Here is a 21,981-nt window from a genome sequence, read left to right on the forward strand (position 1 = left end):
CGATCCTAATTAAATAAGAATATTAATAACATTTACGAAATTATTTTTCTTTTTAGGTATTTCTTAAAAGATTCTGAGAAAAACGGTCAAAATTACATTGAACATTTCATTATAAATGCTACAGAAGATATAATTAATCTCGCGGCACAAGCGGAGAAGTTAAGAATCGACAAAACATAATTGTGAAAGAATTATATGAGAATGTATATATAAACGAAAAAATGTTATTATGATAAGGTAATAATAATGATGACAAATGATAATAAATTGTAATTGAATTATTATTAATAGCGAGGCAAAGGTATTTATATTATTAATTAAAAAAATTCTCTTTATTACTCTTCAAATTTTATGTTTTTATTAAAGATTATTAAATTTGTTCATTTATACAATAGCTGATTCGTTTCCAGCTTAAAGACAGCACAATGCTCTGCAGACAAGTCTAGAACAGATAATATAATTTCTATTATAATTTAAAAATTATCTCTATTGCTTTTTTGCAAAATAATCGCAGGAAAGAGCACAATGACAAACAAATCGGAAAACAATTGAAGGGTTCCTTATAACAAAAAATCCATTTTAAAATTGAATCAAATATTCATTTATTTTTTAATTTACAAGAAGCAAATATTTATTTTTTAATGAATCCTCAAAATATCAAAGGCTAAAATTTTGTTCGTATACTTATACGTTCTAAAAAAATTTATCATACTTGTTCATAATAAAAAAAACAATATTTTTATTAGAACCATTTGTATAAATACAATTTATTATATAATATAATAAAATGTGAAAAAATTATATTGTAAATATATTAAATATTTCCTTTTTCATCTTTCCCAGTAAGCAAAAAACATTGATCAACGTTTTTGAAACGTTACTTTTAGAGAAATTTCTTCACATTATAACTTAATGTTTCATAAATATTTAAAAAATGTTATTTAATAATATTGCTGTCTTAATATTATTAAAATATTTTAAAAACATTTATTAGATGTTATTTAAATGTTTTTAAACGTTATGACACAACGTTTGATAAATATTTTTAAAATATTACTTGAAAATATTGCTGTCCTAATATTATTAAAATATTTTAAAAACATTTATTAATATGTTTTTAAATGTTATTAAACGTTATAACATAACGTTTGATAAATATTTTTTAAATGTTACTGAATAATATACTGTTCTAAGGGGGAAAAATGGTAAGTGAGGACGTGGGAAAATGCGCTCCGGAAGGAAAAGAGGAAAAGTGAACAGTAAGAGACTGGGGGGATGAGGAACACAGTGATTCAGGCGAAGGAGATGAAAAGGCTGCTAAGGAAATGAAAAGAAGATGGAGAAACTACAAGAAAGGAAGTACGAAAAAAAGAAATTCGGAGTGAGTTAGAGGTGACGAAGCGAAAATAGAGTGACAGGAAGAGTACAGTAAAGAAGAGATGGAGAGCGCGCTGGAGTGCGAAGAAAGTGCTCAAAAGAAGAAGATAGAGGGAGTTGGTAGCGGGTGCGGAGACGACACGAGCGCACGAGAGGCAAATAAGTTCAGGATGGAAGTCAAGAGAGGGCGGGCAAGAGAAGGTGGTGCGGCAGTATCGATATATCGATAAAAGCTAGGAGAGCAGTGATTGGCGGAAGAAGACAGATGTAATGTGGCGAGTATCGATAGGAGTAAAGTTCCGAGAAAACAGGAATCGAAAAGAATCGCATAGCCAGAAGGTTAGAGTAATGGTGGCAAAGAAGAAAACGTGTGCTAGGAACGGGAACAGCGAGAGAAGTGTGAATACGGTGAAAGAAGACAAGAAGGATATGACCAAGGAGACGAGAAAAGAGTTAGCGGGGATAAAGGAAGAGCTAAGAGGAATTAAAGAAGATGTAGCGGAAATTGTCAAAATATGCAGGAAGTGGTACGAGGAAGAAGATGCTGACAAGAGGAGAAAGGAACGGAGAAAAGAGGAATGGGGGGAGAAAAATGAATACGGAAAAAGCAAGGGAGAGGGAGACAAAGAAAGAAGCAGGGAAGAAAACAACTGGTGGAACACAGTGAAGAGGGAAGAAAGAAAAAGGATGTCAACGAGACGGAAAACAAGGAGGGACAGAAGATAAGGGAGAAGAGTGAAATAGCAGCAGAGGAGAATTATAAGGAGAGGAAGGAGAAAAGAAAGAGGAAGAAGGATAAGAGAAGAAAGAGGAAAGTAGAGAGTCAAGGGAGATTAGCAACTCAGAAGGGGAGGAACTGGCAGAAGTGGAAAGAGGAGAGAAGTTGAAGAAGGCTAAAGGAGAAGAGGAGAAAACTGGCAAGAGGAATACAAAGGAGGAGGAATTAGTCAGAGCGGAGAACAGAAGTAGAGAAGAGCGTAAGGTGAAAGACAGAAAGAGGAGACTTCGGAGTGCGGGAGAAAAAAAGAAAGAGGAGAGCAGAGAGTCAAGGGAGAGCATAGGCGTGGAAAGTGAAGAATCAATAACAAGGAACGAGGAGAAAAGAAGTGAACAAAAGGAGAGGTGGAACAGACCAGCAGGAAAAAAATGGAGAAGGAAAGTATAGCCAGAGCGGAAAGAGAAAGTATAAAGAAGCATAAGAAGAAAAAGACAAGGAGAGGAGATGGCAGAGAGCAGAGAGAAGGCAGCGGATCAGAAAAAGAGGAATTCGCAACCAGACGGAAGAAACAGAAGATAAGAACGGAAAAAGAAGAACAGACAGGAGGGAGGATGGATGAAGAAAAGGCAAAGCGAGCGGAGAGAACCAGCAGATAGATCAAAGAAAGAGAGGAGGCAAGCAGGAAGAGGGGAGCGTAGTGTGAAGAGTGGAAGAGGAGAATAGGGAAATAAGAAGGGACTGTATAAGGTTCATTATGAGAATAGAATTAGGAAAGGAGGTAGAAATAAGAGGGACAGAGGAGAGAAGAGGAGACAATGGAGGGTGGGTGACTTTAATGGAGTTGAAGGAAACGGACGATAGGGAAGATATATTAGTGAGGAGAGGGGAAATATGGGAAAGGTGGAACGTAGGAGTAGATAAGGACTTGACTGAACGTAAGAGTAGAGGAGAAAAATGAGGTGGAGAATTTTAGAGGTAGCAACAAGGGAGAGGGCAAGGGGAAAAAGGGTGGTGTGTAATAGTAGAGAGATCTGGGTGGAAGGAAGGAAATGGAAATGGGACGGGATAAGAGAGAGATGGAGAGTGAGATAAAGGTGAGTGACAGACAAAGAAGGGAATAGGAGAGAAGAGGGAAAGAGGAGGGGAGTTAGAGAATGGGGAAAGTAAAGGAGAAAAGATGAGAGGAGGAATGGGGAGGTGGATCGAAGAGGGGTGGGAGAGGTAAAGGGTTGTAGAGGGAGCGAGGAGATGAAGGGTTGAGTTGTGAGGCTGCCCAATGGCCAGGTCGCGTAGGGTGACATTAATGATTGTAATAATTGTAAGATGGGAATAACATGTTGCAGGAGATGAAAGTGTTGTAAACGGTTTGGGAACGCTCCGTAACAAAAACGCCTTGTTACTCCCAAAAGAAAACAATAAAGGCAATATAATAATATACTGTCCTAATATTTTAAAAACGTGAGTTATATACGTTTTTAAATGTTATTAAAGATTATAACATAATTTTATAAATAATTTTAAAATATTAGTTATTTAATACATAAAACCAAAACATTTAATAATTTTACAAACATAAATTAAAATATTTTTCATGTGTATAATATGAATTATATGGGGAAATAAAATATAGCGCCCAGTGGTAAACAGATAGAACCTTCGGTCCCGGGAGGTGAAATACTGACTAAGGACAGTTGGAAAGTGGAGGCAGAGAAAACGAGATGTGAGAGAAAGAATCATTGGAGGAACATGGCAGGAAGGACGAGAATCGGGAGAGTAAGTTGAAAAATTGGAGTAAGGCATCAGAAAAAGGTTGGAAAGATGAAGGATGAACGTGGAAAGGATGGAGGAAGTGATGCACGGAGAGGGCATCAGAAAAAAAGAGCAAGGATTCAGCGAGTGCGCTGAAGGAGCTAGGAGATTGAGGAGCAGTGTATCGATATATCGGGGATGTACGGATTGCTGGAGAGGAAGGAGCAAGGAGAAAGATGGTGAACCGGGAGAGGGCAGCAGTAGGCCGTAATAGAGTCGGAGCGAGAAATCAATATGTCGATAGGAGATCGATGGTCGAGTGAAAAGTATGCGGTTATGGTAGACAGGTTATGATGTAGCATGGGAAGAGTACGAGAGAAAGTAAGAAGATAAAAGTGTGATCAAGCAAATGGAGAGTGTGAAAATGAAGGATATATTGATTGAACTAAGAGAGATAAGGAGGTGCATGCGAGAGTAGAAAGAGATAAGGAGGTATATGGAGGAAGTGGTGATTATGGTAAGAGGAAGATGTGTGAAAATTGGAAGTGAAAGAGAAAGTGAAGGTGAAAAAAGAAAAGAGAAGATTAGGGAAAGAAGAGAGAAAGGCAAAGGCGCAGAGGAGAGAAGAGGAAGACAAGGAGAGAGGAGAGTAAGAAGCCGTGGCACGGAGAAGCAGGGGAACAAAAGGAAGCTGGAGAAAGAAGAGAAGAAGACAGAAGGCAAGGATAGAAAACAAGGAGAGGAAAACAAAAGGAGGCTAAATGACTAAGAAGGTGAGAGATTGAGAGAAAGTGATAAAGCAAAGAAGAATAAGCAGAGAAGGAAAAAGTTGAAAAGTGAGGTGAGAAAAGGAGATGTTTGGAAAAGATAAAAAGTTTGAGAGTTGTGTACAAAAGCAAGAGAAGGGAAAGAAAGAGGAGAGAGGGCGTCTGCAAAAGTGCAAGAGAGAATGGAAAAGGAAGAAAATGGAAAGATGGAAAGAGAGAAAGATAAGAGTGAGGAGGAATTTGTGAGGATTGAAAGGAGAGAGAGATGGTTGTTGTTAGAGAAGAAATGAAGGGAGAAAAAAGGAAAGGAGAAAAAGGAAGAAGAGGTGTTGTGCGGAAAAGCAAGAGGACAGGAAGTTAAGGGCAGAATTAGAGAGAGGCAGGCAGCAAAAAGATATGAAGGGGGAAGCAGGAGAGGGAGAGAAAGAACAAGAGATGGAAAAAATTTAAGGGAGAAAGGAAAAGAGCATTTAGACACGTTGCAAGTGAACACGGTTCAAATGGACACGAAATTTTGGACACAGTTCAATTGGACACGGATCATTTGAACACAAAAGAAAATATGCGTTGTTCACTTGAGCACAAAAAAATGCGCACTCTTCACTTGGGCACTGTTCACTTGGACACCGTTTATTTGAACACCGTTTATTCAGACACCGTTTAATCGGACACCGTTCATTTGGACACGAAAAGATGCGCCCTGTTCACTTGGACACCGTTCATTTAAACGCCGTTCACTTGAACACAAAAAGAAATGGACACACACGCGCGCGCACACACACCCGGGGGTGCAAAAGGGGCCCCTCCCGCACTCGCCCCACCGGTGCCCTAGACATAGTTATTTCTTACTGTATTCAAGTAAACGATGTTCAAGTGAATGGTGTCCAAATGAACGGTGTCCAAGTAAACAGAACCGCTTTCGCAACGAGGTTAAAATGATCGTGGTTAAAATAACCCGTGAGCTATGATTGGCCAATTGCTTTCATTGGTTTTTTGCTCAGTGCTAGAACTCAACAGTGATGACACAACACTGAGCAAAGAACCAATCAAAGTTATTGGCCAATCACAGCTTACGGGTTATTTTGACCACTGTCATTTTAACTTCGTCGCGAAAGCGGCTCAGGGCGCATCTTTTCGTATCCAAATAAACGGTGTCCAAGTGAACAGTACGCATTTTTTTCGTGTCCAAGTAAACGGTGTCCAATTGAACCGTGTCCACTTGCAACGTGTCCAAATAAACGGTGTTCAGATGCATCGTTCCTGAAGAGAGGTAGGGCAATTGTTTGTAAGACTGCTCAATAGCCAGGTCGCAAGATAAAGTGTAAGATCAATGTATATGTTTTTAGTGTAACTGACTGTGATGGAGGAAGAGGAGGTTGTGAGGGGTTTGATGGTCCCCCTGAAAACACCCTGGCAATCCTCAGAAGAGTCCGGAATAAACTTATTACGCAAGATGCCCCCAATTTAAATGGCAAAACTTCGGGAGTATGTAGGAGACTGAAAAACTAAGATAAAAAGTCCTTTAGAGATTTGCTCGTTTTTGCTTCATTTTAGAAAATTGCAAAAAAGGAACAAAACAAATTTTCGCATTTTTACCTATTTATTAACATTTTATTCATGTTTTATCATCTATTTAATGTAAATGTTGTTTAAATTGCTGCCTTCTTGCAGCAATGCAAACATTACATCTAGCACTAACTGCATTTTGCAGCTAGACATTGTTCTGGTGATATTTAATGCATTGCATCTATGATTACTTTAAGAACTCATAAAAGAAAACAAGAATGTAAACACTTGATGTTTACATTATCCTTTACATTCTTTTGCTTGTTTCCTCCGATTCCTGTTCGATTACAGGCACAAAAATACAAAAACTTGTTTTCTTTTTTTGCGATTTTCTCCAAAATGAAGCAAAACCGAGCAAATCTCTATAAGACTTTTTGTCTAAGTTTTTCGGTCTCCCGAAGTTTTGCAATTTAAATTGGGGACACCCTGTATAATGCAAATTATATATTATCATATAAATTATTAAATTTTTATATTTTGCTCCTGCATTTAATTATATTCATCTGTTATATACGCATATGTTACCGTCTACTAATCATGTGTTTGTCATGTTTTGTATTGTAAAGTTTATATAATTAATAATGTTACACTAATTTTATTATTGATTTAATGTTATAATAACATCTTAGCGGAAACAATTTCTATAAACATGTAAAAATATTTACTAAAAGTAAAATTTTATAGAAGTTTTTAATGTTTCTTATAAATATTAATTTTTTTAAATTAAAAAAAAATTGTAAATCTATTAAATAAAAATTTATTGCAAATTGCATTTTTTTAAATATACAATTTTATTAAAAAAGGATACAAAAAATTAAGTTTAAACATTTTAAAGATTTGAAATCTTATTAGTGAAAATATTTAATTATTCATATAATACTAAAGTTATTTATAAATAATTGTATTTAATGTACTAAAATTACATTTATTTATTTATTGTTCGATATAAATTTTTTTTGTAGAAATTTTCAAAAAAAATTACTTAAATTACTATTTTCTATTAATATTTTATAATTACATAATTTTAGCTTTATAAAAAAACAGGAAAAACAGATATTTTTATTAAGTTATTTCGCGTGTTATTTCACATATATAAAAAACAGTAAAAAAACTGTAAATTTATATTTATTTATAAAAAATATTATTCGACTGCACATTTTATCTTTCCGACATCTATTAAATTGATCTATAATAAATATGTATTCATTAGGCGTTCATGGATCATTACGAAGTGTTAGATAGCGTACGGTCCTCGAAGTAAAGCAACATCGACGATGGTTCACAGTTGAATGGGTGACCGTTTTTCTGATTGCAAACGTTAAGCAATACCAAATGCGACTATGGTGGGTAACCATGCTTGTTGAAAAATGTAAATTTAATTTTTTTCTTACATTATAATTATGTTATTTCAACATTTTCACAATGTTAAAAAAATATAAATGCAATATTATTTATAATTTATAATAACATTGCAAATATTATTTCAACCATTGGCGCCGACTTAGGGGGGGCAGAGCACTTTTGGCCCCCTCAATAAAATTATTGGGGGGCGTTGCCCCCCCAATAATTTTTATCTTTTTGAAAGTTTTTTTTTAAAAAACCGCGCGCACAGCTTAAGCTCGTATCAGACTACCAACTAAAAATAAGAAAAATAAGCTTCCTCGAATATTTGAAATAAACTTTCTCAATTTTGTGCAATGTAAATAAAAATATATGTAAGTGTATAAGATATTAAAGCTCGCATACTTATATACGAAGCATACTTATATTTGAAGCTATTTTAGAACCTGCGGCATCATTCTTGCGGGCTGTTTGTAAAATGCTAGGGAACTTTCCAATTTTCGATGAGAAATGATATAATGTAATATGTGAAAGTGTTTTTAACTTTTATCTCCCTAGTCTAAAAAAAAAGGTCGTTGGAAATTTTCCTTTTGCCTCTCTAAAAAAGTTTTTTAAGTCCTGATTTCAACATTACCAAAACTTCCAAATTGAAGCCAAAGTTGATTCATAATAACGTTGTATACAACGTTAAAAACTACATACTTGGAAACGTTACTATGTTAATAAGTAACGTTATAATAACGTTGCAGCAATGTTTTTGTGCTTACTGGGTTATCATTGTATTATTAAAAAGTTAATATAAAATATTATTGGATAAATATAACAAGTATTAAATATTAAGTTAATAAATATTAAATTTCGCAAGAACTAAAAAAGTCCAAAAATTTATTAATTTCTTTAATAATCTTCAAAATATTAATCAAAATTTAAAACTTTGTTTTTATACCTATTATTTAAAAAAAAATTATTACATTTATAAAAATAAAGTAGTTAACATATTAAAAATAAAAAGATGTTTCGATTGAAATAAATATTTATGCAAAGTGGGATCTGGAGGTTGCAAATAGGTCACACAAAAATTATACACATGCACACACACACATACACACGCACGCACACACACACACACATACGGGAATGATTCAGAATGATCCAAGTGTCCTCGAAATGACACATTCCTGAGATAATTCTAAGACGATTTTTTCTTTATGAAAAATTTATCCAGAACTTACTTTTTAATTACATATATACCAATAGAAAACTTTAAATTTAAGGTAAAAGTACCAAGGACTAATCCATTATCTGGCCATTAATAATACATTTATTTTTTAAGTTTTTTAAATAAAGTCTAAAATATTTTTATTAATGAATAATAAAATTTGACTATTAAATTTCTTATATTAAAAATTATATTATTTAAAACTTTAAAATATTTAAAAAATATTTGAATGCATATATACTTAAATTTATTGTGAAAGATCAATAAATTTTTTTCCAAATGGTTAAGGAGGAAAGCCTATCTAAAAACTTTCAAAAAATTGATTTTTTGGACTTTTATATTTTTTGAAAGTACATTTCAAAAATACTTTTTTTAAATTTCAAATTAATTCAAGCAAAATTATCAATGTTATAAGTCTAAAGTATATAGAGTTCGGAACAGGTGAGGCGTTATACCTGCGTTGTACGCGTCGACGTTATACTGGCGTAACTGCAAACGCTAGATTGTAAAAACCTACTTCAAAAAGTCGTTCAAAAGGGTCGCTTAGATTAAGTGACGTGAAGGAATGGATGATTCAGTGTAAGTTAACAAAATTTTTTTATCGATGTATAAACTTGACCCAAAACTTTAAACGCGTTTTTCTCAAAATCATGTTTTCAAAGTTGGTGACGAACATAAAAATCGATACTCTAACTTTGCACCATCGCCATTTTGTTCAAAAACAATTTTTTTTAATCTGGCCCGATAAATCCTAGATAATTTAATATATTATTTTAAAAAATCTGAATTTTTAATTTTAGATAATCCTGCTCTGAACTGCAATAGTCACAAAAAAGAACGTCCTGGGCATCGTCTATTACTCTTTTACGATTATATATTTTTTCATAAAAAAATACTAATATATTCAAAATGCACACTTTTTAATATGTCAATTTTATTAACAGAAATATATTGGTTTCTAAAAAAAAATCATATTTTTTAGACTCTACTAGGTAGGCTTTACCCCTTAAGAAAAGTGGGATGCCTATAATTATCGAAATAATAAAATTTTCTGCATAAAAAATGATACAGGCTTTTAAATATATTTCTAATAAATAGAAAACAAAAATATTGTTGATAAGCATGTAAACCTTAGACCACATACTACTGAAATGCGCAATGTTGTCTCTATTGCCGATTTACATGAAAGAGAAAGATAGAGCTCACTCACGCATGTGACAAAGAAAAATCCTTTAAGGGAGCAAAGGTACCAAGTGCTTGTCATGTTTTCACACACTTTGTTATTAATAACAAACTAGACACCGTTGTAAACAGTACAGTGTAAAAATAACCTCGTAATAATAATGAATTCTATCATACATAAAATAATCAATGTTATTATTTATTAGACCGTGAATATCAAAAACATCGTAATAACAGCTCTATTAATAATTGGCATAAAATATTACATGTAATTGTTAGAACAGAAATTAACGTAGTTAGTATAAACGGCTATATTTTGATATATGTTACTATAGTATATACATATTACTATATGTATATACTTGTCCCTGGATTCAGTAACAGTCTACACACGGTAATGCGCAGTAGTATATGGCCCAACAAGGGAACGGTCGAAAGTGTCCCTTACCAATGTAAATGAGCTTGTTGTACTGCATAAAAAAATATTAGACCCATATTTTTTTAACGGCGTTATCTAAGGAGTTGAAACCACCTCTTGAAATTAATGGATTATTTTGTTTCTGACGAATATCTTAAAATATAAAGTTTATGAAAAAAATTTTTCATACAAAAGTTTTATGGTGTTTCATACTTTTTACAATGGAATACTTATGTTTTTTTAATTTAAAATTTTTTAACTTACCCTTACCCCCTATTTCTTATTTTGCAAATTTTTTAAAATTTTGTAAAAAATTAAGAGTATTAAAAAGCAAATCTATACATATATAATAATATACAGACTCCATCATTTAATTTTTGAAAAAACGAGATGATAATCTATAAACGCCGCGCCATCATAATTACGCTAGAAGTAGTATATGCCATTATTTCTTTAGTCACGACACATTCAATAATTGCCTTTTCTGCATATATTAAATTAGAAGATAAAAACGGATCTTAATGACATAATACGCAACGTATTATAAAGCATAAATGGATATAGAACAAAATTAACATATATAAATATGTGTGCGGTATTGTAAGTAGAATTAAAATAGTGCCGTAATGCGTAATATAAAAATATAAATAATTTTATCTCTGCAGGCACATAATATTGTTTTCGTATCAGTTTAAACAATTATATTTAAAAAATTATTTCCGAGGTAGCGTTTGCACAAAGATGAATCAGTTCAAACAGTGTTAGAAATAGTGCAAAGGAAAATAATTTTGATTAATGCATATTGTTACGTTAGCGCCGAAGCCCCCCCCCCCCGTGTGTGTGTGTGTGTGTGTGTGTGTGTGCGTGTGTGTGTGCGTGTGTGCGTGCGTGTGTGCGTGTGTGTGTGTGTTTAAACCATTCTCTGCACCACATGGGTTTGCAACTTTTCACGCAAAACTTTGTAGTGTACAACTTTGCGGTGTACAAGTTTACGGTATATAACTTTGCAGTGTACAAGTTTGCGGTGTACAAATTTGCAGTGCACAAATTTGCGGTGTACAAGTTTGCGGTGTACAACTTTACGGTGTACAAATTTTACGTGTCCAATTGCACGGTGTACATTTTTATCGTGTCCAAATTGTAATTTGTCTAGAATTTATTTTTCCTGTGTACAAAATTACTGTGTCGAAATAAACCGTGTCCATTTGAAACGTGTACATTATTTTGTGTCCATTTGCACCGTGTCCATTTGCACTGTGTCCAATTGTACTGTGTCCAAGTAAAGGCCACTCACTCGTAGCTGGTAATGTAAATAAGTGTGTTAGATAGTGTATTGTCACAAATATTATCCTTTTGTGAACACGTAAGTATCTGTTTATAACTTGTAATATTTTCTTACTCTCTTGTCCTTCTTTGCTTTGATATTAAAATTATAAAAGTACGTCAAATCATTATGTAATACAACACAGTAATATACAGAAAACAGGAACGAATGGAGCAAGAGTTAAAATGCTAGTTATGTACACGCATCGACAGAAATAATGTTCCTCGGCGTCCGGCGCGTGGCGATCACCCATACATATGAGGCGCCATGTTACTGAGCGCGCGAAGAAGACGGGGAGAAGCGAAAAAATTTGGGATCATGCCGATGGTGCATCTTTCACCAACGCCACATGCTTAAGAAATATAGAGTTATAATTAGTGAAAAGACGTGATACCGCCCTGTCCAATATCTATTTCATTCGCACTCAAGCGAGAGACGTCATTAGTATCGAATGCGAGTGAAACGGATATTAGACACCGACGAATCGGTATCACGTCTTCTCACTCATCATAACTCTATCTTTCTTGAGCATGCGGCATTGGTGAAGGATGCAACACCAGCGCAATCCCCAATTTTGTCGCTTCTCCGTCTCCGCACGTCCAATAACACGTACGGCGCTTCGTGTGTGTGAGTAGTCGCAGCGCTAAACGCCGAGAGACACCATTTCTGCCGTTGTGTGTACACATATTAAAATAAACCAATTCTTTAATCTTAAAAAATTAATAATAATAACAATGATATACAATATGAATAAACAAATATATGCCGTTTAATTCTGCCGTCATCATTTATTTATGACATTGACATCGCTCGATGACCTTCTCGAGCACAAGAAGAAGAAAATGTAGCAGGATTCAAAGCTTCAGAAACATAAATAAAAAAATACAAAAAGGCATATATTGTGTCTAGAAAAATAACAAAATTTATTACAAAAAATCTCTACTATTATATAAAAACCTGAATTAGAAAATAAATGTGATACATGTTACAAATGTAAAGTATTATATTAATCAATATTGAGTTGAAAACATTTATAGATCGAATCAGAGTGGATTTTAGTTTAAATTTTATTCTGATCGTACTTTAGCTCAAAAAGGTATAAAAAAGGTAAAGTATGTAGTCTATATCAGCAACGATATATCACGCATGTACAGCTATACAATTCAACCGTTTCGGCTGATAGCAGATTATTATCACCTCTTTTCATAGCATTAAAACAAGTTACAGGAACATTTGGTCCGACTACAAGAAACATTATTCAACATGCCTAATATCTTCGTTACGGTTTCAACATTAGGCAAATTAACATCAAATGTAAAAACATGATTAAAATAAGTTTTTTTTTTCTGAATGTCAGATCACAATCAGCTATTAGATTCATTGCTATTGCTATTAGATTCATGAGTAGACATTGCCCTAATATAATTTTAGAAACTAGAATGTTCTAATATAAGAATATGCAGGAATAGTAGAATGTGGCGATTAAAGAAATAATGCAACATTACTTCTAGCGCGGTGCCTGTAGCACGAGATTGTCATCTCGTTTTTCCAAAAATTAAATGGTAGAACTCATATCAAAAGACACAAGTGTCTCGCGCAAAGTAAAAGCGCAGCGCGAGATAGACCGTATATATTTACACGAGTACGCGACTTACGAGCATCTGAAATTATCAGATCTCAATAACGGCCGAATGAGTTCTAACTAGACTGAATCAAAAGTTTCAATTTGATTTGAATAAGAAAACTTTTGTAATTTTTTTGCTATGTGTCCTACGAGTGAAGGTATTGCAATGTAAGGTCAGAAATCTAAAATTTTTATTATTTAAGATACGTCGTTCTATGTCGAGTTCATATCAGCTCACGCTAGTTGGCGCTCATTTAATGTTCGTTGGCGTATGTTTCGAAAACGGTTGGAGATGCGAACTTGGAATAAGCACTAGTATTATCAAAACACTTCCGAGAGTCAATGCTTATCTAAAATTAATTAATTAAACCTTGAAACATGCATCTCGAGGATAATTAAAGATGCGTACTTAGTATAAACAATATGCCTTTGGAAGACTTCAGAGTCAATACGTATCTAAAATTAATTAACTAATTAATTAATCTTAAAATATGCATATCTCGAGAACAATTAGAGATACGAACTTGGGATAAGCACTAGTATTATGTCTTCGAATAATTAATTAATTATTTATTTAAATCTTAAAACATGTATATCTCGAGAACGGATAAAGATGCATACTTGGAATAAACACTAGTACCTATGGAAGGCTTCAAAGAGTCAAGATGTATCTAAAATTAATTAACTAAACCTTGGAACATGCGTATCTCGAGAACGGTTGGAGATGCGAATTTGGGATAAGCACTAGTATCATCGGAATACCTCAGAGAGTCAATGCGTATCTACAATTAATTAATAAAACCTTGAACCATGCATATCTTGAGAACGGTTGGAGATGCGAACTTGGGATAAGCATTAGTATTTTCGGCAGACCTCAGAGAATCAATGCATATTTAAAATTATCTATAATTATTTAATATTTATTTAATATCACATTTTATATAATACCATACTTTAATGTTTCGAATGTATAAAACTTTTTCATATAAGATTTCTTACACGTAAATTAAAGATAATTTTAAATAAAAATTAATTTAACGTTTTAGAAATATATAGATAAAAAAGTGTATTTTTTAATCCGAATACTACATGGTTTGTACGGGTTTTTAACGGGAGCGGTTCACTTGGACACGATTCAAATGGACACGGTGCTTTTGGACACGATATCTTGCGCACCGTTCACTTGCACAACGGTCACTTGTACACTGTTCACTTGGACACAGTGAGAAATAACTATGCCAAGGGCACCTCTACCGGTGGGTGGGTGGGAGAGGAGAACCAAAGGCCCCCTTACACACACACACGCACGTGCGTGCGTGCGTGCGTGTGTGTGTGTGTGTGTGTGTGCGCGCGTTTTTTTTTTTTTTTTGTGTCCAACTGAACGGTGTGCAAATAAACGGTATCCAAAAGCATCATGTCCAAATGAACGGTGTGCAAAAGAACGGTGCGCAAGATATCGTGTCCAAAAACACCATGTGCAAATGCATGGTGTCCATTTGAACCGTGTCCAAGTAAGTGCCACCCGTTTTAACAATAAATTGTTATTGATTTAATTGAAAATTTTACATTTAAAGGTACGGTTGATTAATACTCTAAATAATTTAAATTGAAAATAACCTTTGAACTAAAATTAATTCAATTCTGAATATTGTTTATACAGGTTTTTATTAATGTGCAAAGGTATTGATAATAAGACGGATAGATGAAATGCTAAGTGGTAGAGAAGATGTGCATGTAGATGTGACAGTGATATCGTGAAAAAACTTTATCTGATGTACTTTGCCTTGTATTTACCTACTAATGCCTGTATCAGCCATTATTTACATGACGCCGGTATGACAGAAAAACTCGCTTCGTCGGCGGGGCATTTTAGTGTCAACAAAACTTTAGAGAAAATTCGAAAACGATTTTTCTGGGCAACGTGCAAACAGGATGTTGAGGAATGGTGTCAGACCTGCAAAGTCTGCATTTCCAGAAGGGGTCCCTCGGGAAAGGGGAAATCTCCCTTACAGGTGTATAATGTAGGAGCTCCGTTTGTTCGGGTACAAATGGATATCATGGGTCCTTTTCCTTCTTCCAAGAATGGAAATAAATATTTGCTCGTTATCGTTGACTGTTTCACTAAATGGGTAGAGGCTTTCCCCCTTAAAAACATTAAGGCAAAGACTGTGGCGGAAATTTTTGTTAGTCAGGTGATCTCCAGGCATGGAGTTCCTTTAGAAGTTCATACAGATCAGGGTAAAAATTTTGAATCTAAACTTTTCACGGAACTTATGTTTCTTCTAGGTAGCAAAAAGACGAGGACTACTGCTCTTCATCCTCAGTCTGACGGTCAGGTAGAGCGTCAACATCAAACGATTATTAATTACCTTGCAAAATTTGTTTCAGAGAATCAAAAAGATTGAGATCGGTGGATTCCCATGTTTCTTCTGGCTTATAGGTCTGCGAAACATGAGACTACTGGTATTTCTCCTACGGAGATGTATTTTGCACAAGATTTAAAATTACCTTTAGATCTTTTTCGAGGGAGCCCTCCGGAATTTAATGAGGATACGCAATTTCCTGAAGGTTATGTAAGAAATTTGAGATTAAAATTAAGGGAATTACATGCCGTTGTTAGAAAACAAATGGACATCAAATCTTCTCGTGTGAAAGCTTGGTATGACAGGAAAGCCAGGCTTGTTCTTTTCCAGAAGGGGTAGAAAGTTTGGTTGTATAATCCTCGAAGAAGTAGGGGAAAAACTCCCAAATTACAAAACAGTTGGGAAGGTCCTTACTTGGTAATTAAAAAGCTCAGTGATGTCGTGTACTGTATTCAAAAGTCTTCTAGACATAGAAAAAAAGTGGTACATGCTGACAGGCTTGCTCTTTTCTCTGAAAGATGTATTAAGGAGACTTGAATTTGTGAAGTCTTTAAATTAGAATTAAGTTTAAAATTACTTTATCAGTTTTTCTGTGTTGAGATGTTTCTTGCAGGAAGAAAAAAAAAGAGAACTTGAATCTGGAAAGTCAAGAAGGCTTAATTCTGGCAAAGTGTTCTGTTGCTGGGAACTCTACTAGGCGACGAGAATAAGACCTCTCATTTCTTCCTATTCTTACCGGTCTGGCTGAAATAAATTTTAAAAGAAGACCGCTTCGCTCACGGTTTTCTCGCCGTGGTTTTCCGTGGGACGGAGGGCAAATGCCGAAGCGGAGACTTAGAAAGCCTTTCGGGGCGAGAGGGCCACGGGATGTTACCCCCCCCCCTTGTCCGAAGTCCTGCAGAATCCAGCAGCATCGCCGGAGGAGAGGAGAAGAGGAAGATGTTTGAGAGAAGAGGAGGAAGGACCTAAACGCTGAAAAGGCGGGGAAGGACCAGAGCTCTAGAGCCCTCTTGGGCAACAGCTTGGGCTAAGCGAGAGGTTGTCCAAGAAAGACCCGAACCTGAGAAGAAGTTCCGGAGGAATTCCGTCTTCGGTCTGAAGCCCGACTTGAGGATTGACGGGGCGTCAATCCAGAAGGAGGGTAGTGTTGCGTGCGCCTGAGTCGGGAGGCTTCCCGATGCATCGAAGTTTCGCTGGAAAGCGCGAAGTCGGCCCCTTGACAACGACTGTTGACGCGTTGTCAAGGAAGAGTTCGAGTCGGGATTTTATGCTGAACGGACGTGTTTGTTTACGTTCCCTTTAACTGTATCTCTCCGAGAATAAAGCACCGAGTTAACGAAATCCCTGGTTCGTTCCTTAACTTACCACGCGACGCGAGTTTGTGTGTGCGAGTGAGAGAGCGGAGTTGCACCGTAAGTGCAACAATATTATTAAATTTATTTATTAAGTGTTCGGTTAAATTGAATAACTATCATTAAGTATAATTTTAATAAAACTTAATTTAACATTAGAAATATGCAAAGAAAAATATGTATAGAATACTGCATTGTTTATATATGTAGTAAGTTAATCATAGTTTCGTGGATTAAATAAAATGCCTAACATCACAAAATATGTGATATCCAAACAAAATTACCTTTTTTAAAAAAATAAAGAAAAAGCGCCATGTGTGTGTGTGTGTGTGTGTGTGTGCGTGCGTGCGTGCGTGCGTGCGTGTGTGTGCGTGTGCGCGCGCGTTTTAAAAATATGCTATTATGTTACATAAATCCAAGTAATATTTTTTATTTTACACTGCTCTTTTTTTTTATATAATGTAAAATAAATTTAAATTTGTGAAATCACAAAAAATTGCCTTTTAAAATTAAAAAAAAATTTTGTCTTCTCTATAAAATGATAGAAAGTAAATGAGCCAACTATAAAAACGGATATTTATACAAAAATTATTTATTATTACTTTTTAATATAAAAATATATTCAGTAATATAGGACTTGGTTAGGAAAAGCGCTAGTGTGTGGATGTGCGGTGTGGCGAGTGTGATAAAATTTGCGTAAAAAATTAGATATAAGCGAGGTAAGAGAGGCAATTTAGTAGTAAGAAGACAGAGAAAGTGCAGTTTTAGAAGAAAGATAGGAGGTTAGGATTCGAAGTTTCGAGAACGAGCGCGAAGCATGTCGAGAGAAGGAAAGAGGTGCAAGAGGAGGCAAAAGTGGGATGGAAAAAGGACAGAGAAAACTGACGTTGGAAAATAAGCAGAGAAAAAAGGTAAGTTTCAAAGAGAAGGTAGAGATTATGGAGATAGACGGTACGGAGCAGTTAAGAAAGGAGGTTAAAGCGCTGGCGATAGAATTTAAAGAGTTTAAAGAAGAAGTTAGAAAAGAGCTAGGAGCTTTGAGGATAGAAGATGAAAGATATGAAAATAGAAGATAGAAGATGAAAGATATGAAAAAGCTTGAGAGGAAAATAACAGACGTAGAAAAAAACGTGTTAGATAGAATGCGGCGTGAAAGGAGAAGAGGAGACAGTTAGATCGGAACATAGCGATAGTGAATAGAGCAAAGATATGGATAGTTGTGATAGGATTAGTAGAGATAGATCGAGCAAAGCAAGCTCCAGAAATAGATCAAAAAATGACAGCAAAATCTTTAGTGATAGAGAAGTAGGAAAATTGAAAAGGTTAGTGGATAGATAAGGAGAAAGAAAAAAGAAAGAAAGAATAATATAGTGATTAGAGGTTTAGGTAGCGAGGAAGCAGGAAAGGTAACAAAAATGTGGAAAGAAGAAATGATAAAAGAAAAATTAGATTTAAAGGTTAAAATTATTAGGTTTTGGATAAGTGGGAAAGTTATAATAGGATGTCTGGAAAACGAGGTCATGAAAAGAGAAGTAATGTTTAACAAAAGAAAATTAAAAGAGGAATGCTTTTCCATAGAACATGACCTAACGTGGAAAGAAAGGAAAACGCAATGGAAAATAGCAAGTTGGGTGAAAGCAGAGAGAAATAAAGGGAAAGTGGTTAAAATAAGGATGGGGAGAGTAAAAATCGGAGAGGTATGGAAAAGATGGGAGAAAATAGCGAAGGAAGTGGAGAGAGAGGATGGCAGTAGTGATAGCGAGAGAGAGAAAGCAGAGAAAGTAGGAAACAAAATAAGAATGCAAATAGAGAGGTAGAAGAAGAGAGGAAAGATAAAGAAAATTTTGCTTGAGCCGGGAAGGGGAAGGGAGAAAATAAGAAGGGAAGAGAATAAGGGGTTAGATACTTTATTTTGGAATATAGCAGGTTTAGGTAAATAGGATAGTGAGTTTTGGAAATATATCAAAGGTTTTAACTTACAAGAAAACCTCGCAAACCCGAAAATTCTGATTTTAATAAAACTTGACATAAATGTAGAGAGGGTAAATACATGAAATTAGAAATTATAAGTTGGTGCTTATAAACGGTTTAAAGGGTTGAAACCACCCTTCAAAAATTTAGAGTTTTTGCCTTTTCTCGATATATCTCGTAAACTAAACAAAGTATTAAAAAATGTTTCATACAAATGTTTCATACAAAAGTTAAAAATACATGAATTTAGAAATTATAAGTTGGTGCTTATAAACGGTTTAAAGGGTTGAAACCACCCTTCAAAAATTTAGAGTTTTTGCCTTTTCTCGATATATCTCGTAAACTAAACAAAGTATTAAAAAATGTTTCATACAAAAGTTTTACAGTATAAATACCTCTATCTAACTATGTTATTTATTTTTAAAAAAAAATTTTTTTAAAAATATTTTTTTTCTAAAAAATATTTTGGAAAAAATAAATAGCATAGTTAAATAGAGGTATTCATGCCGTAAAACTTTTGTATGAAACATTTTTTAATATTTTGTTTGTTTACGAGATATATCGAGAAAATGCAAAAATGTCTCAACTTTGAAGTGTGGTTTCACCCCTTGAAGCCGTTTTTGAACTAAAATAAAACATTTCTAAATTAATGTATTTACCCCCTCTACATTTGTGCCCAATTTCATTAAAATCAGAAAATTTTCCGTTTGGGTTTATAAACGGTTTGAAGGAGTGAAATTACCCTTCAAAGGTTGAGATATTTTTACCTTTTCTCACTATATCTCGTAAACTAAACAAAATATAAAAAAATGTTTTATACAAAAGTTTTACAGCATAAATACCTTCATTTAATTACGCTGTTCATTTTTCAAAAAAAAAATTTTTTTTAATTAAAATAAATTTTTAATAAAATTGACTTTTATAATATATATCATTTATAAAGTAATTATACTATCTTATACTACGTTCTATTTATATCATCTATGTGTATATTATGTATGTTATATATTATCTATGTTATAATACTATACATTTATATTATCTGCATCCCTGTATGTATTAGTTTTCATCTGACAGTTGCGCAATATTAGAGTAGTCACGTTGCTTTCACACAATGTTCATTCTGTCTACGTCACATATTTCACATTTAAGTTTTATATTTATCATGTCACGGTATGTAACATATATAAATTAAAAATCACGTATTAATATAAGTTTAGTATCTTTATTAATAATGTTACGAGTCATTTTCACATCAGTATCACATCTAACGTGTGCTTGATTTTTCTGTTAGATTGTTTTTAATTAAGCGAAGCATAATGTTACACATTACATATAAATGTTGCGAATGTTCTTAATATGTTAATTATTTTATTTCAAATTATACATATTCCACCAATAAATGAAAACCTATAAATGAAAGATGGGGATGCAGATAATATAAATGTATAGTATTATAACATAGATAATATATAACATACATAATATACACATAGATAATATAAATAAAACGTAGTATATAAGATAGTATTATTACTTTATAAATGCTATATACATAAAAGTCAATTTTATTGAAAATTAATTTTAATTAAAAAATTTTTTTTTGGAAAATAAACAGCGTAGTTAAATGGAGGTATTTATGCTATAAAACTTTTGTATGAAACATTTTTTTTTTATTTTGTTTAGTTTACGAGATATATCGAGAAAAGGTAAAAATGTCTCAACCTTGGAAGGGTGGTTTCACTCCTTCAAACCGTTTATAAGACCAAACGGAAAATTTTCTGATTTTAATGAAACTTAGCATACATGTAGAGGGGGTAAATACATTAATTTAGAAATGTTTTATTTTGGTTCAAAAGCGATTTAAAGGGGTGAAAGCACGCTTCAAAGTTAAGACATTTTTGCGTTTTCTCGATATATCTCGTAAACTAAACAAAAAAAAGTTTTATACAAAAGTTTTACGGCATGAATACCTCTATTCAACTATGTTATTTATTTTTTCCCAAAAAATTTTTTTTTTAGAAAGTTTTTGAAAAAAAATTTTTTTGAAAAATAAATAACATAGTTAGATAGAGGTATTTATACTGTAAAACTTTTGTATGAAACATTTTTTAATATTTTGTTTAGTTTACAAGATATATCAAGAAAAGGCAAAAACTCTAAATCTTTGAAGGGTGGTTTCAACCCTTTAAACCGTTTGTAAGCACCAACTTATAATTTCTAAATTCATGTATTTACCCCCTCTACATTTATGCCAAGATTCATTAAAATCAGAATTTTCGGGTTCGCGAGGTTCCCTTGTTAGTCAGTTTATGTGAGACTTGGATAGAGGAAAAAAGTTGGAATAAAATAAAGGGTATTTTGTCAAATCTCACATTTGGGAATATAGCTTCGCAGAAAGAGTAAATAAAAAGGGAAGGACAAAAGGGGGGTACATTTCGTAATAGGAATAAAGAAGCGTTAGAGAGTAAAAGAAAGGGAACTAATTGAAGAGTGGAGAGAAGTGGATTGTAACGAGATTGAGAGAGGTAACGAAGGGAAAGAATTTAATAATTGTATCAGTTTATAATCAGGGCAAATAATAAAAAAATTAAGGAATCGATTAAGAGAATTGCAGAAAAAAATAGAAAAAATTATTTAATAATAAAAGGCGATTTTAACATTAGGATAGGAAAGAAAGGTACAGCGAAGGAAGATATAGGTTCAGGTAAAAGAGCAAGGATAAAATAATAGGCAATAATGGGTGGGACTTAATAGATCTAATTAAGAACATAAGCGGTAAGATTTTAAATGGCACAACATGCGGTGATAGAGAGGGAGAGTTTACATATATAGGAGCGAGAGATAACACTGTTATTAACTATGTAATAGCGAATGATTTTTGTATAAATAGGATTAAAAAATTCAGAATTGAGGAAAGAATAGACTCGGATCACATGCCCTTGTCAGTAAAGCTGAAGATGAAGATAGAAAGGACGGAATTCAAAAAAGAGGGAGAAGAGCCGACAAA

At 33.7% G+C, this 21,981-nt stretch overlaps 2 protein-coding genes across 9 annotated transcripts in view; one reads left to right on the forward strand and one right to left on the reverse strand.

Annotated features, from left to right (window-relative positions):
• LOC105840586 (malonyl-CoA decarboxylase, mitochondrial) overlaps positions 1–261 on the forward strand; it is a 137,086-nt gene extending 136,825 nt beyond the window's left edge. For all 4 annotated transcript variants that reach the window (XM_036288543.1, XM_036288542.1, XM_036288545.1 and 1 more), the window contains one exon: positions 57–261. In XM_036288543.1, coding sequence (XP_036144436.1) covers positions 57–180 — 124 coding nt within the window. In that variant the 3' untranslated portion in view covers positions 181–261. The remainder of the gene's footprint in view (positions 1–56) is intronic.
• Positions 1–21,981, reverse strand: part of LOC105834792 (CCR4-NOT transcription complex subunit 2) — a 182,525-nt gene that overhangs the window by 139,477 nt on the left and 21,067 nt on the right. Inside the window, exon 8 of one of the 5 annotated variants that reach the window (XM_036288546.1) lies at positions 336–442. The exons of the other annotated variants lie outside the window; for them this stretch is intronic. The gene's annotated coding sequence lies outside the window, so the exon portion shown is untranslated. Of the gene's footprint in view, positions 1–335; positions 443–21,981 lie in introns of those variants that run through there. 5 annotated transcript variants of the gene reach the window in all.

The sequence above is a fragment of the Monomorium pharaonis genome, chromosome 6 (assembly GCF_013373865.1).
Source record: "Monomorium pharaonis isolate MP-MQ-018 chromosome 6, ASM1337386v2, whole genome shotgun sequence".
Lineage (NCBI taxonomy): Eukaryota > Metazoa > Arthropoda > Insecta > Hymenoptera > Formicidae > Monomorium > Monomorium pharaonis.